The sequence below is a fragment of the Sphaerodactylus townsendi genome, linkage group LG04 (genome assembly GCF_021028975.2).
Source record: "Sphaerodactylus townsendi isolate TG3544 linkage group LG04, MPM_Stown_v2.3, whole genome shotgun sequence".
Classification (NCBI taxonomy): Eukaryota; Metazoa; Chordata; class Lepidosauria; order Squamata; family Sphaerodactylidae; genus Sphaerodactylus; species Sphaerodactylus townsendi.
In genome coordinates, this window is record NC_059428.1 from 49,343,541 (window position 1) to 49,360,468 (window position 16,928).

A 16,928-nucleotide genomic window follows, 5' to 3' on the forward strand; every position below is an offset into this window, starting at 1 on the left:
CGGAGGCGGAAGCGGCTGGGTCGGCGCATTTCGCATTCCATGCGGACGGTCCCAGAAAGAGCCGGGACGAAGGCGCCAAGGAGCACCGTCACCCGGCCGACCCGGCTTGTCCCCGGGCCTCCGGCGCGTCACCGAGGCCTGGGGACACGCCCCCCTGCCCCTGCGACGCCAAGGTCCGGGGCCACATTACTGGCAGAAAATAGCAAAGACTCGAAACATCTACTGATGAAGGTTAAAGCAAGTGCCAAAGCAGAGTTACAGCTCACAGCAAAAAGACAAAAGTAATGACTACTGAAGAATTAAACAACTTCATGGCTGACGATGAATAAACAAATTGTTGATGACTTTCTATTCCTTGTCTCCATCATCAACCAAAAGGAGGACTGCAACCATGAAACTAGAAGAAAATTGAGACTGGGAAGAACTTCTATGAAGGATCCAGGCAATGTTTCTCCACCCACCCTGGACACTCCAACAGATATATATACTCCACTTGCTTTCCCAACATCAGATCCTCTGAAGATGCCAGCCACAGATGCAGGCGAAACGTCAGGAGAGAATGCTGCTAGAACACGGCCATACAGCCCGGAAACCACACAGCATCCAACTTGATGGCAGTTAACACACACACACAAACGTCATATTATCTGCAGTTTTCTTCCCAAAACCAAAAAACCCTGCAGCCTTGCTTGTTTTCATGAAGAAAATGATCTGTCCCCATGATTATTGTACTCGTTCTTTTCTGCACCTTTCCCAGCCTTTTTTGAGATGTGTTGATCTGAACTGTCTCTTAAGATTCGACATGTTTGGTATATTGCTCGTTATAGTTACGTTGAGAGAATGTGATAGGTGCTAGCTAACCCAACATGACATGTGTGGCGATTTACACCCGAGTTTTCCAGGTACCTTTATTATAGTAAGTAAATATATATAATATAGTTAAAAGTTGGGATGCTAGGAAGTATTTGTCCTTCTTTAGAGAGAAGTCTGAAATACCATTACATTTACTTAAAAAAATTAATTCACAAAACAAATTAAACTCAGGAGCTAATTGATGGGTTTGAACTGCTCCTCTATCTGCTTTCTCCCATTTTACTAACTATAACTAAAAATAAGGCGCACCATCCTCCCAGAAATAGTACAATCCGTCCCGGAGAGTAGAACAGACGGCACAGATCTGCCTAGAATTCTGTTACAGTATTGCTCATTTTGTCTTGATGCCCATCCTTGCCCCTCAAATGGAAGTTTTTAAAGGAACTGAAAATGACATATTAGTGGAGCACTTTCTTCTCCTCTTTGCGATCACAGACATTAAAAAAGGGTAGAGTTATGAGCCAAAGAGAAAAGAACACGAGGAACAGTCCTGCCCCTTAAATGCGGCTCCCCATGCGATGGTTCCTAGCGCCACCCAAAGAGAAAGAGCGTCCTTCCCAGTTTTCCTCGGGCTGACGGTGCTGACGGATGTTCGGTCTCCAAGGGAACGACGCAGGCGTCGGGGGCGGGGAACGCGGCTTGCTCTTTCAAGGGCTCCCTCTCTTTGCAGTCCCTGCGTGAGTAACAACCGGGAGTTTCCCTTTCCTCGGAGGAGACGGGTCGGGGAGGGAGTCTGTGCGGGCCGGAGGGACACGGGGTTGGAATGGTAATCAAGAGGGGCGGGGGCGGTTCCTGGCGAGCCTGGGCATTACGTGACGCCGGGCAGGCAAAGTGCTTCCCAGGGCACGAACCGTGCGGAGATCTATGCAAAGCAGCGGTGCCTGTTTCCTGAGGCAGCCTTTGCAAGCAGTCTTGGCCGTGCGTTTTAATCGAGCTTAAAATTACCAACTTCAGCCTTGACAAATGCTGGGACTCTGAGCGGATGAAGGTGCTTCGGAAGGACCAAGGTATCCCAAGCAGCCATTGTTTTACTGCTATCCCGGTCTCCTCCGGGGCTTTTCACCACTGAGCCTCCCAGCTCAGCAGAGGCTTTTCAAACAGCTACAAGAATCGTAGGAAGTTGCTTTCGACCAGCCCCTCCACCGTGCTGGTCCATCCGCTCTAGTGCAATCTTGTCATCAGCTGCTCTGCAGGCTCTCAGGCAGCCTGATCTTTCCCAGTACTCTTTCAACCAGAAGCGGTATTCTTGCATAACGGGTCAAATGAGGTGCAAATGGAAACCTAGTGCATAATTCTTCAACTCAGGCATACGAAATGAAACCTCCGCTTCTTATGTTTTCACTCTCTCAATGTACTATTCCAGCTTTGCTTCAAAACTTGCAGCAACTTGTTCATGCTGGTAACGTTTGTCAAAGAAAAATAAATTTGGCCCAAAGACGGATAAGCTGATGACTTTTGTATTTTTAATCTTAGTGTGGAAGCATTATAACTGGAATGTTGCTTGATTAAATAAATAATGGATTCATTTGGTTGCGATGGGTTTTCCGGGCTGTGCGGCCGTGGTCTGGTGGATCTTGTTCCTAACGTTTCGCCTGCCTCTGTGGCTGGCATCTTCAGATGTGTATCACAGAGGGAAGTCTGTTACACACTGTAACACACCAGACCAAGGCCACACAGCCTGGAAAACCCACCACAACCAGTTGAATCCAGCTGTGAAAGCCTTCGACAATGCAATGGATTCATTGTATGCAGTAGCAGCTAGATTGCTGACATGAGCCAGATACAGGGACCCTTTGCTACAACTGCAATACCAATCTGGGGCAATATAAATACTATTTTATCAAAGTTATATGTTTGATACAACAGAGCATAATATTTTTGATGAAAGTGGCACTTAAATACGATTCTCTGACACTAAAGAGACTCAGCACTATTTTGAACTGCAGTCGTGTATGCTACAACTTCTGCTGCACCACGCACGACCACACTTAGATCTTTATCATGAAAGGAGTATAACATTGGTATAAAAGACATACATTATATTGCTCAAACATAACTATACTTTCATTTACATTCTACCCAAAGTTCCAGTTGTTCTTGTTCATACAGCCCTGTAACTTCTAATGGTTCTGGAGTTCCTATACACTATTACATGTGGCCACCTAAGCCAGATGCCATTTCTATCTTTGAGAAGTATATAGAACTGACTTCCTTGTACATGGTCCTCTTCTAGAATAAATGTTCAGGGATACATGAATACAATGTGTGTACTCGCATCCAATCCATCCCCCCACTTTTTAAAAAGTCACAGATAACATCTGCTGCCCTTATGTCACTGGAAGCAATCACCTAATTTTTTAACATGGCAAGTTGCTATTGCAAAGCTACTATGAAAAATTAACTTCAAAATTAGAATCCTAGCAGTTCAGAGAAGCCATTATCTTAGATATCACAAATCAGAACACTTTTAAAGTTAAAATATCCTTATCTCTAGAAATATGATTTTCAGAGTGTCAGAAATAGTTTACACCTGCAAAATTGTTACTTCGTAGGTCTGGGAGGTAAACTGTAGTGTTTGTTCAGAATTTAATCTACAGACCCCAACTCCATAATTTCTCAGTTGCAACCAAGGCACATTTTGGAATGTGGTTTGTATAAGTCTCCTTCATTAAATATTAATTTTGCTACATGGTATATAAGATAATTTTGGCTCCTTTGAGTAGTGGGTGAAAATCCAGTTTGTGAGTATTTAGTGAGGATTCTTACTTGGACAGCAGAATTGTTTTTGAAATTGTGAAAATATGCATTCATTTTTGGTGGTGTTCTTCTGAAGAATATGAATTGAACTGAAAAGTAGCTGGTGTGTAGAGTAAATGTGGATCACTGCATAGAGAATTCTGCTTAAGGCATGGGGCTGACTAGATGTTCTTAATGAAGCTTTCTTTTTCCAGCGGGAGAATCTGATTTTATTAATGTATTTGTTCTATGGTTTATATCTGACTGAATAATTACAACCTGCTACTGTACCCTAAAATAGTTAAATAGTTGCAAATAATTTCACTAACCTGGTTGCATTGCATAGGATCACTCTGTGAACCATGAGCACTATGCTTTAGACTGAGTTTTAACTAGTCAATCTGCTTTACCATTAAGGCTCTTGTCAAATAATCAGCTTACCTTCTGGGTACTTAGGTGAAGCAGCATGCTGTGACAGCATTTGAAACCGTCTTCTCTCAAGGATCTTTGTCTGAAATGTCTGAACACATTTCCTATCATGTTTTAAATAGGCATATTCTTCAGGCACATTGGTACTGACCTATTTAATCAACATCATGGGATTATTTGACAAACTAGCAGGCTGGCTTGGCTTGAAGAAGAAAGAAGTTCATGTTTTGTGCCTTGGATTGGACAATAGTGGTAAAACTACTATCATCAATAAACTGAAGCCATCTAATGTAAGTAGACTTTTTAGCATGCTGACAGATTGAGTATCATGAATGCTGAAGTGCTAATAGAAGTTGCTCTTGTATGCAATTTAGCCATGCAGTGAAGTAATAAGAAGTGTCTTTATCAGTGTAGAGCAGTGGTTCTCAACCTTCCTAATGCCGCGACCTTTTAATACAGTTCCTTGTGTTGTGGTGACCCCCAACCCTAACATTTATCCATTTTACAGATGGAGAACACTGATGCAGAGAGTCTTAGGTGACCCCTGTGAAAGGGTCATTTGACCCCCAAAGGGGTCGCGACCCACAAGTTGAGAACCACTGGTGTAGAGTATACGAGTATAGAAAATCTCACCAAAGAGAGGATTAAGACAGTATGAAAATATTCAACCCTAGCATGGCAAGAATTTTCTCATGACACATTAAAGAAATAATAAGAATTAAAGGTAATTAACTAAGATTTCAGACTTTAATTTGGGGCAGGGTTGTAGCTTGGTGGCAGTGTCTCCATGACATGCATATGATCCCCGTTTCAATTTCCAGTTGTATTTTTTTTAAGATCAGTTAGTAGGTGAGGTGAAAGAGTCAACCTATGTTCCTGCATGGCTACAGCCTATCAGGGTAGATAATACTGACCTTAATGACGAGTGGGTCTGGTTCAGTATAAGGCAGCTCCATGTATTCAACTGAGTTTGAAACAGCATCATTACAGCACCATACAGCCCGGAAACCACACAACACCCTAGCATCATTATTGCTGTTTTCTTTAATTTTCTGTCAGTAGATTTTAGTTTAATTGCAAGAAAGTGAATGGATTTGTATACTTTTTAATTAAAAGCTTAATCATATATTCTACTCGACACTTCTTTGACTTTAAATATAGTTGGAGTATTTGTGACCGATTAATACTGGGCTTACAGAGTAGTCATTACATTAATAAAGAAAACTTCAAAAAATAAGCATTTGTAATCAAAATACAAACTATAAAAAGAAGGGTAGCTATGTTAGCTAGGTAGGGACAAAATGGCCATTAGTGCCGTTCTAAGCAGAAATATGTCCTTTGATTGCTATTAAAGTCAATAGGCCGAGAAGGATGTAACTGTTCAGGGTTGCACTGAAAGTGTCTAATGTATTTATCATTAAAGTAACACTAAAATATTTTAATTGTTTTTATATCTCATGTGAGGAGCTCTGTGTGGTTTTTGAGCTCCCCTTCCCAAAATTTTTTAATATGCTGCACAATATTTTTTTGTGAAGTTTGAGAGAAGCTCAGGTAGCATGTGAAGCATTATACAAATGCATTGAGGAAGGGAAAGCATAGAAATGCAGGTGTTCAAGGGAATCTTCTCCTTCCTCTTTCACCAGTGGAAGAGTTGGTTGGCTCCGGCTCAGTATTGGTAGTTGCCTAAGGCTGTCAGATGATCTTCTATTAGAGTTTATGTTTGAGTTGGGGACTTCCTGGTTTACACAAAAGTAGAACGTCTACTGGGAAACTTATTCTGGTCTATTCAATGCTGCTTACTTCCAAGAAAGGGTTTCTACAATTGTATTCTCAGTAGCAGCTTCACCAAGCCATTTCACATACAGGAATGCTTTTATGTACAGAAATTATACAAATTATACAGAAATAATTTGTTTGTAAAATTGTACACAATTTTTAAAGGATATATCCCAAGAACGTTTTCAAGATTTTTAGTATAACCAGTAACCTTGGTGTATGTGTTTAATGATTCCTAGATAGACTTCAGTAACTATGAGTTACAAACATAAGGATGGTGGAAAAAATAATGTAGTATTCACATCTTGTTGGTTAAGAGAAGATGTATTAGAAATCTGAGATTTTTCATTATGTTACAGTATTAATTTCTTTGATAAAATACAAGAATTCAGTTGCTAAAAATATCTAATGGTGTTGCCTTTGCCAGCAACAGAAATGTAATAGCAATGACAATAGCATTATGGGACTGGGAAGTTATCCTACTTTTTCTTTACTGTACAAGCCAATTTGCATCCTTTAAAAAAGGCATCCTTCAAGGGAAAGATAAGTAAAACAAAATAATTCAGAAAAGTAATGGTCTGATGTTTTCCCTATTTTTATAGAAGGGTCATACAAATGTTTAGCTCTAGTATGCTACTGTACGGGAAGTATTCATCTTTTATGGCTTCAAGTAAACTATATCACAGCTTATATGGCCAGGGAACTGCTCATCAGTATGATGCCAGTAGTATCTTCTAACTACCTGTGATGGTCACATAACTTCACAGTCACTTTAGCTATTGATTAAAATCTCTAGAGGAAAAATTGTGATTTCCCAGTAATAACAATGTGCTGTTTCAGTTTCTCTGAAGAAATGTGATTTCTCTGAAGCAGAATTGCAGCACAGAGACAAGATGTCCATATTTTCCAGTTATGAAGTACCAAAACTTTGTGTCCTTACAGAGAAAAACAGCGTTCTAAATAAGACAATAACAGCAGATGAATTAAACATAAGTCTGATTTTGTATACAGGTCACTGATTTGAATAATCAAAGCAAATAAAAAGACTGCAGCGCTATCACTCTGTAGATTAAACATATGTGGAAGTAAAATAAGCTGCCCAATCCAAAGTGGGGCGCTGCCTTCAAAGAGGCACTTGGTGGCACAGGCACCAAGGGAGAAGAACAAAAAAAGACTTCGCTGAAGAAGCCCATCACCATAAATGACTCATGCTGCCCTTTTTGCTGGCGTAAATCTGTGCCACAAAAAAAGGGGCCACAACTGCACTGAGAGCCAATTAAAGTTGCCTCCTCCCCAGGAATGCCCCCACTTATGTCAGTGGGGTTCCTGCAGTCGAGGGGTGCCAGTGTGCACATCAGCTTCTGGGTTCAGAGGCGCACAGTTGCACACTGCCCTCCCCCCCAGCATAATAGCCTCTTTCTTGGTTAATTTACTCCTTTTGCCATCAGAGTGAACACCCACATTGGTGTAAATCTGCCCTGCCTCCAAGGCTCCATCACCTTCCCCCTTTTCATGTATACTCAAGTTTTAACTTTCCTACTTTATAAAAAATTTCTGCCAGTTTTATAGTTTTATTTTAATAAGATTGTATGGATGGTAATCTGAATAAGTAAATATAGGTATGAGTACCATAGTATTACAATTTTGTGCAGATTTGGTTTTAAGATGAATGGTTTGTTTTTGAAGGCTCAAACTCAAGATATCGTTCCCACAATAGGATTCAGTATTGAGAAATTCAAGACATCCAGGTAAGCGATTTTATTTGCATTGAACAATTACATATTTAGAACCGCATATCATCTATTTCAGGGGATACATTAGATTAATAGTTGATTATCACAAGATGTCTTCTCACTTAGCATGCTCTTTAATTTTTTTTGTTGCTGTACCTAACTGGTGCTAGATATAAACCTAGACAAGTTTCTAAACTTATAAATACAAACTTTCTCAAAATTTGGTTTCAAAATTTCATTTGGCATCCTTGATTATTTTGTTCCCTGCTTGAGTGTGATATTTAAAACTGAAATTTAGAACTTCTTACTGACTTGGAATGGTTTTTTAAAGTTCTCAAACATGCATCCCAAGCCAGCAAGCCAAACAAGCCAAGTATGTGTCTTTAGAATTACAGCACTGAATTTATTTAAATTTCAGTTATGTACTTTACTATCTTTTTATAGTTTGTCCTTTACTGTGTTCGATATGTCTGGACAAGGTAGATACAGAAATCTCTGGGAACATTACTACAAGTAAGTAGCCTTTTTAAAATATATACACACTGCTGTTTGTATTATAAACCCTTTTTGGAAAAAGGGCATCTGATACTTCATGGTAATTTATAAAAATTCTAAGCAGTTTAAAGGAGTTGTGAAGTCATACAGGAGCCAGTGTGGTATACTGATTAGCAGATCTGGGAGATTCAGGTTCACATCCTCCCTCTGCCATGGTAGCTTGCTAAATGACCTTAGGCCAGCCACAAATTACAGTGCAATCCACAAGGGGGAAGAATCACAAAATGATCTTGTGGCTAATTAATTACTGTTTTATTTAACAAGACCTATGTTTTGGTTTCTTGCTGATAAAAAAAAATCTCATATGAAATGAAGTTGTCTGGAATTCCTTGATTGTTGTTTCTTTCTTTCCTAGCCAAGTTAATATGCTTGGCTCTGCAGGATTTTTAAACTGCTCTGCTACTTATTCACCGAGCAACATTTTTGTTTGATATACTTCTTGATATTTGAACAAGAGCACCATAAAGTTACTGCATTTCGAGACCATTATGCATAATTATGTTTTTATTCAACTTTTAAATGGCATTTTGTTGTATTGCAATGAATCAGCAGAGTATAGTGCAAATATGCAAGTGAGTTGGTTTGTAGAACTTTACTACATAGCAAATGAATTTACACTAAATATAGGAACAGCAAACTATCTACGCAAGTCTTTAGTCTGGGTGTCTGTGCAGTCTCTCTGTGCCTGTATGTCTGCCTCTCCCCTTCTGCTGGAAGAAGAATCAGGAAGATCTTTCCAGAAGTTCATGTAATTCCAGTCATGTGACTTCAAGAGTAAACTCTTGCTTGACTGAATGAATCAGAAATTTGTAAAATCTTAACACATTTTAATTACAATATGGATGTAAAAATGTACAAAGTTAGCAGACCATAATTAATAGATAAGAGATAATTAATTGGACTCAAACTAGCCCTTATATAAATGGAAAGCACTTAGCACAAGTTGATATGGAAGATTTCAGTGGATTTCATCTTGACCTGCAGCTATTCAGCTGTTCTGCGGGCCTGGGCTGGCTGTTGGGGGTGGGTGGGAGAGTTTCTAGGGGACCACAGTGCCTGCAGCCAGGAGGGGATTGAATGTTGGCCACCAATGAGAGAGCAGGATTGTATGGATGAGTTCTGCTTCCCCATTGATGAGTCCTGCTTGGTGAGTCCTGCTTCCCCATTGGTGGAGGATTTGTCATCATGACATTCGATTCCCTTAGCCACTTATTGTTTAGGATTTGATGCTGTGAACAGTTTTTCTGGTTTGGTAGGGAGTAGTGAACTGTTTATAAATCCTTGCTTTCCATATTCTACTTTTCTTATTTTACCAGTACATATAGTTGGTGGCTTTACATACCCACTGAAACTTATTCAGTAATTCTGCTACAGGAAATGACATTTGTTAAAAATTACAGCATCAGTGAAGTGATGATGGGATGGCAATTCCAGGTTGAATTTTCTGTTCTTATGCAACTACATTGTATCTGGATCAAATGTTTGCTAAAATATTTGTTTCAAATAGAATTTGCAGAGTTCAGAGTTTCATTTAGAGAATCTTCCCTAGGCTTGTTCACAGCTAAAGAAATCTCTGGATTCAGCCATATTCTAATTTCATCATTTAGGTATGGAAAAAAGTTAAGCTCAGAATTTCTTCATTAGTTTTTTACAGTGAGAAATTCAATTATCCATGGATTCCAAATGGAATAATCTTGATTGAATGCATTTTTCTCAAATGGATGAATTTTCTCAAATGGGTATATGAAATCTTTGAGTAGGACGGGTTAACAATGTCTGTCTTTCACGATGTATAAATTAGAAATCAGAATTATCTCAAACATAAATTATTAATCCAACTTCAATAATGATTAAATAAAAGCTGTTACTATCTAAATGAACTTCTACAACACTACATTTTTAGAAGACCCACTTATATTATGACTTGACTCTCAAGAGTTGACAATATACCGAACAGTTTCACTATACTGCACCATGTGACACGAAAGCTACATAAATAGCCTCTATCTACATTAATCTGATCATTAATCTACTCCAGAACATGTACAGGCATCTGTTGTATTCTGAATTGACCTTCTTGGACTGTTTGATTGCAATAAGCCTATTGACAGTTTAATGTGATTTGGATAGTATTACTTCATGACAATTCCAAAAGGAATTTATGGAAGAAACAAATATAAGTGGTTTTTCCCTCCCAAAGATCTGAATGGTTAGTTGGCCAGATCTTCTGAAGCACCCTGTTTGGTAACTATATAGATCCCTCAAATTTGCTGGATTGTATATTGGAGAAATTACATGTAACAGAATTACTTGCTGCAAACTAATACGTTGTAATACACTGAAAGGAATATGACTGTATATCTTTTTTTAAAAAAATCCATGCCTATTTTGAAAGTAACCTGAGTTGCAGAGAAAGGCAATTACGTTGTTAAAGTCTAGAAGGAATTGGATACCTCCAGCCAGTACACTTGCAGTGCAATCCCGGGAGTGGCAAAACTGCTCAGAAGAAGGCATGGCCCCAGGACCCACATAAAATGCCAGTTGTGCAAGTGTAAGTTGCATTTACACCACTGCAGAGGCTCTTTTGCTGGTGTTCAGAAGCCATGGAACAAGCAACACCTTGGTGCCAGCACAGGTGTGGTGCAAGAGTCTGTGCCAGTGCTGCAGGGGACATTCCTAGAGGCAAGGCTGGCTGTAGACAACTTTCTGAGCCCTTTTGGTCTGGGAACGTCCCCTTTTGCCAGAACAGACTTGCACCAGCAAAATTAGTGGTGTATCCTATTGAGTTACATAGGCCACTTTCACGGGGGAAAAGGGCAGTGACTCCTTCAGCTTGCTTTCTGTAGCACATCAAGCCTCTTTGGAGGCAGTGTGGCTGCCTTGCTACTGCACCATCCCCACCACAGCGCAACTACCCCACACTCAGGATTGCACTGTCCCTCACACTGAAGTAGGATTCTGATTATTTCTTGTTCAGCATTTTAGAGAACCTATAATTTCCTTCTTTCTATATTGTACAGAGAAGGCCAGGCTATTATTTTTGTCATTGATAGCAGTGACAAACTCAGAATGGTTGTAGCCAAAGAAGAACTTGATACCCTTCTGAATCATCCAGGTGAGGAGACTCTTTATCTTTTACTGAATCCTACTTGTCTTTGGCATAAAACAATTATTTTGTAGTAATTCTGTATTTCAATATTGTTTACTGTTTTAAGTTTAAGTAGAAATTACGATGAAAAGTGATATCTTCCTATTCTGTCACAATACTTTTCTGTTAATTGAAGTACCACTGTTTGGTACTGAGTACCATGAACATTAATCCATAGGTACTGGAGCAAATTTCAAAAAAGTAAGAAGTTGATTGAGCATGAGTAAATTTTGATTTTTTTTTCAAAAACCTCAATCTGTCAGTTTAGTATACTGTACGTTTTGCTTTGTAGACTCTATTTCTCTATTTTAGGCCTTTATTGACAGATGTTTTTTAGCAGAAGAGATTATACAGAGATTACTTTAAAATTTCAATCAGAAAATTACATCATATGTGAGTCTACCAAATGTTCTGTGAGCCAGCTAAAGAAATTGTGTAATGGATGAAAGTTAAATGTCTATATATTGGCAGTACAGAATACTGAAAGGTGAAGCTTGATAATACATTTATTATTAAGTATAGAATACATGTCTGACTGCGCTTGACATCCCCTTTGCACTGTATAACAAACTCCAGGAGAACATGGTCACTCCCACCTAAGGATCCTACCACTTCTACCCCAATAACCAGGTCATTATTGTTGGTTAGGAGAAGATCTAAAATAGCCGGTGTTGCCTCTTCCTTCTGGACCATGAAATTGTCTGCAGGCAAGAGAGGAATGTGTTGGACCTTATATCTTGGCACAATTTGAGTCCCAACAAATAACAGGATAATTGAAATTTCCCATTACTACCATTTCTCTCATTTCTGAAAGTTTGGTCATCTGTTCCAAAAAGGCATCATCCAATTCTTCAGTCTGGCTTGGGGGTCTGTAATAGATCCCCACAATGAAATCACTGTTGTTTCTCTCTCCCTTAATTTTTACCCAGATGCTGTCAGCATGCCTTGTAGGGTTTAACTCATGGACCTGTTCAGAAATGTAATTATCCCTGACGTATAATACTATGATACCATTGACATTTTAATAGTATTGGATTTTAAACTGATTTTTTTGTAAGTTGCACTAAGCCCATTGTTGTGGAAGGGCGGCATATCGATCAAATAATAAATAAAATGTTTTGGATTTGCATTCATTTGTATCCATAGTAAAGGAGAAAGACAGAAAAAGGTGACTGGGGATGATGCTAATGAGCCCAAGCTCTACTTTGATCTCATTGCATGGAAAGATGGCATGGGAAGAATAACTTCCAAACAACTCCATAGTTCAAAAGTAGCAAAATACTTACATTTTTCAGAATCTGCATGTTGATAATAATTGTGATTTTATTTTTTTTCAAAAGAATTATGGATGCTTTCAACAATTATTACTTTTATGATTAATGACAGAATGGTCCCACCTAAGTTCTCTTATTGCTAGTCATATATATGTTCCATGATGTAGTTTATTTGCTTCCCTCAGTATCATAGGAAATATACATCACAACTACCAAATTACCAAATGGTAATTAAATCTTACTGACTACATAGAATGTTTATGATATAGTTGACGATTTCCACTGATTCATGCATACAACAAGGATTACATTAGTTGTTAACTGCAAATCCCTATTCCAGATTATAACTTTTTCCTGTCCAAAATTTGGATTTCATATTTTAATGGTTTTACCAGCATTTCATTTGTATATTTTGGAATGTCTTCAGTAAGGCACTTGGCTTTCATTGTAAACAGTTTGTATGGCAGTCTTAAATGTCTGCATGAGTATAGGAGGGTTACTTTGAGATCTCTACCGAAATATGCACCTGAGGCTTCATGACCCGAGTGTGCATCTTGGTAGAATGCAAACCTTCAGAGAATGACAGTGGCAGGTGAGCAACGTATGTATCACTTTTCCTTCTCAAAATTTGTTATACATAAATGGCGACAGGAATAACAAAAAGTTGCTCTTTTTCTCCCCCTTAGATATTAAGCATCGTCGAATACCAATTTTGTTCTTTGCAAACAAGATGGACCTCAGAGATGCTGTGTCATCAGTCAAAGTCTCTCAGTTATTGTCCTTAGAGAATATCAAAGACAAACCATGGCACATCTGGTAAAGCTGTATATTTTATGTAGTGTTCATGTAGACCTGAAATGTTTTAAATTATTAATTGTAGTATTAACTGTTCTGCTTTGATAAAGTAAGATAATTGATGATCATCCGTAATCATACTTTTTATTGAATTGAGGAAAATCTTTCGTAGAACATCTACAATTGCTGAAAGCGAGCTGTAAATCTCAACTGCAATTGCAAAGCAATGTCCTGATAATAATTTTTCATACAATGTTGGTATTTGAATTTTAATGTTGGAACTATCCTTTTTTAAAAAATGAAAAAAACTAGTTAGAAACTTATTTTCACTATTTTATAGTAACTCTAGAAACATATCCGTTGAAATCAATATCATCCACTCCGTTATTGCTGAGGGACAGTGGTAAAATGGTTCTCATTTCAAACATTTTTGTTTGTTCATTTTGTAGGGGGCAAAGAAACTCGGCGTAGTGATTAGTTATTACCTCTTTTGTTGAAAGTAAAAGAGGAAGGGGACATGCAAGATAGATTCTTTGTGTGGGAACAGCCATGCTTCTTCCACATAATTTAGTCTCCAGTCTGATTGTATATTTACTGTCTCTACTGTTTGTAAAACATGAACTTTGCTAACTGTTGAAAATATTATTTTATTTTCTCAATATGTTTTATTTGCTATTAAACTGTAGTCTCTATTCTTTTTAGTGCTAGTGATGCTCTTAAAGGAGAAGGACTGCAAGAAGGTGTAGACTGGCTTCAGGGTATGTTCCACACCTCTTTCCTTAGAAACTTCTCTTTTCATTATTCTCTTTTTAAAATAATCTTTTTCACCATATTGTTTTGCCTTATTTCTACCTATTTCTGCTATCAGATCAAATTACACAGTGAGTATCTATGTCAAACTCAACATCTATAATCTTTTTCCTTGTTTGTTATAGCTGATTTTAATATTCACATTATTTTAATTTATTTGCTTTATTTATATCTCACCTTTCTCCTTAATGGAGACCCAGAGTAGTTTATATTGTTCTCCCCTCTTCTATTTTATCCTCACAGCAACCCTGAGAAATATGTTAGGCTAAGACTCAACCAAACTTCCATGGCAAGTAGGAATTCAACCCAGCAGCCCCATCGAAAAGGGGGGGGGGTGCTGAAAAGGCTCTCAGAAGTAGTGTGACCTCGCACTGAGACATCTGCCCTCTCTGGGTCATTTACCCTGGTAAAGGAGGGAAAACACTGGCAGCCGCATGTCCCACAACCACATTGATGCAAAACTGGGAAGTTCAGGTGGCAGTGAGGCTATGCTGCCATTCCTCTCAGATGCCAGTGGGGGGGGATTGGGCCAAGGCATTCCCAGGAGCAGAGCTGATATTAGTCAGCTCCCTCCTGGGGTTTAGAACTGGCTGTGCAGCGCACCAGCCCTTTGACATATGCCATTCTTTTGGTGGCCTACGTCCTTTAAACCCTACGGGTTTTTCCAGCAGCAGGGGAGTTTCAGGGCTTTTCCGAGCTCCCTGCACTGCCAGAAAGCTCTATTGGCATCCCGCTGCTTCCAGGTTTGGATGGGGCTGTGAGTCTCCCAGATCCTGGTCCGATACTCTAATCACCATATCCCACTGGGTCTCAATATTATTTTTTTCTCTTAAATCTCTGTAGATAAATTTAAATTAACGTACAGATAATAGTTCCCCACCTGAAACTTATACATTAATTAAAACACACTGTTGGAAGTAGTGGTGCTGACATAAGGCATTCTACTGCAGAATACAATATCTATTTATGAATACAATTGCAAGTAGTTACCATTGCAAGTCTTCCATGTTATTTCACTTAGCATCATATACTAATGGAGAAAGTCTTTATGGTAGTATTCATTAATTAGCAATATTGAAACTTGAGGCAGGGTCAGTACAAATCTATAAATAATGTATAACATCTGCAAAAGTTGTGATTGTAAAATGTTGACATCACTTCAGTATTTTATCTAAAAGGCACCACAAGATGTCAGCAGAGACTCAGTGTTAAAAGATCAAAGACACATTGTTCAAAACTTCCTTTCACAAAATCTGCAACTGTGAATCCAGTACCGGTATGCACATGCACGGTGTATGTGTATGAGAGTTTGGTTTTCTTATAGTTTTCCTTTAGCTGTCCCCCAATTCTCCCTTAACTGTGATACTCCTAGACTTTTACCTTTGGCCATAATGTCCAATCTATCTGTTCTCTGATTAATTTTCTGATCTAATTTTCACTACCAGTAGTTTGTTGTACTGTCCTAATTGGCAAATTATGGTCCACTCCTTGCTTCCAAGCCATGATCTGAAGTTATTTGAAGCCAGGGTTTAGAGAAAAGTCTCTAATCATAGTTTATCAATGAAGATCATATTAATATAACTTTATTAAAAACCAGGAAGTGGAGGAGAAAGAGGAGAAAGAAGAAGATGCGAACTAGCAGGATTACCAAACTATGGTTGGTTTGGCATTAAGACTGAACTCTCAAATCTTACCCATTTCTGCACAGATATAAACACATGTAACTACATCTATGTAATTGTTCAGAAACTTCAGTAATAACAGAAGTCTTTAGACAAAATAATGTAAACACAGTATTTTAATGTGAGTTTTGTTTATTTTATCTAGATCAGATTCAGGCATTGAAGACATGAAAAGCCAATGAGCTCTGAAAATATTGTTAAAGGACCATTTGTGGATGCATATGACAAGACTTGAAGATAAAGGCTTTTTAGGTCTGTTTACAGCAGTTCATTCTATTGATTCCTTGTCTTTGGCTTAATAAAAAGCCAACTCTTTTTTAATGCCATAGAGACATTCATGACACCAGCCAACTATTTCAGTTTGGTTAAACAAAACATAAAAATCATTATATATTTGATGGTGTTTTGGAGTTGGTGACCAATTAGAGGCATCTTTAAACCTGAATAATCTGGTTTTCTATGAGCTCTCTATATAGTGTCTTCTTTTCAGAAGTACATATTGAAATGTACCTTTACCAAAATTCAAGTTTTATTTTGCACAGAACCAGCTTAAACCAATTAATGTTTCATAGTATGTTTTAAGAGTATCAATTACATGTGGATTGTGTTTTTATAAGTAATTGTGGATATTTATGAGTAACTTTCTGCTGATAAGTGGTGAATTGTATTGTATTCTGTAATAGTTGAAATAATATTTTGATAAATAAAATATAATACATGACTGACTCACTTGAGGTGTGTGTGTGTTAAAATAAGAGGTAAAATGCCATGTAGCAGATACAGCAGTCTAAAGTGTTCCACATGTATTTGAACTCTTGTTACAGTGTTTGCCAGTTAGATGTTTATCTTTTAATAGATTGATCCATTAATATACTGTTCATATATCTTTCAAGTTCAGAACCTGAACTTCTCAAATTCTAAATACACCTAGAGTAGATCAAGGCATTCTATTTAGCATTGTTTAATGAAAGTCACATACAACGATGTTATTTGAAATGGTCTGATGTATAGCATCTGTGAGTAACTTTCAACTAAGCACTTTTAATAAGTCTGTCAAATATACAGTGGCCAGATAACTAATTGTGTATTTCAAATTACACTGTTCTGAATGGTATTC

General features: G+C 38.1%; 1 protein-coding gene across 3 annotated transcripts; it reads left to right on the forward strand.

Moving 5' to 3' along the window:
* Nucleotides 1-1,427: 1,427 nt before the first annotated feature.
* ARL6 (ADP ribosylation factor like GTPase 6) lies at nucleotides 1,428-16,536 on the forward strand. Of its 3 annotated transcripts, none has more exons than XM_048494976.1 (9): nucleotides 1,428-1,550; nucleotides 4,161-4,328; nucleotides 7,501-7,562; nucleotides 7,992-8,060; nucleotides 11,123-11,217; nucleotides 13,211-13,340; nucleotides 14,022-14,077; nucleotides 14,188-14,200; nucleotides 15,957-16,536. In XM_048494976.1, the coding sequence occupies exons 2-9, from the start codon at nucleotides 4,206-4,208 to the stop codon at nucleotides 15,991-15,993; spliced, it is 585 nt and encodes a 194-aa protein (XP_048350933.1). In that variant the 5' UTR covers nucleotides 1,428-1,550; nucleotides 4,161-4,205; the 3' UTR covers nucleotides 15,994-16,536. The 3 variants fall into 3 exon arrangements, with proteins under 3 accessions (XP_048350933.1, XP_048350935.1, XP_048350936.1); XM_048494979.1 differs by lacking the exon at nucleotides 1,428-1,550 and adding an exon at nucleotides 1,727-1,880; XM_048494978.1 differs by lacking the exon at nucleotides 14,188-14,200.
* The last annotated feature ends 392 nt before the right edge of the window (nucleotides 16,537-16,928 follow it).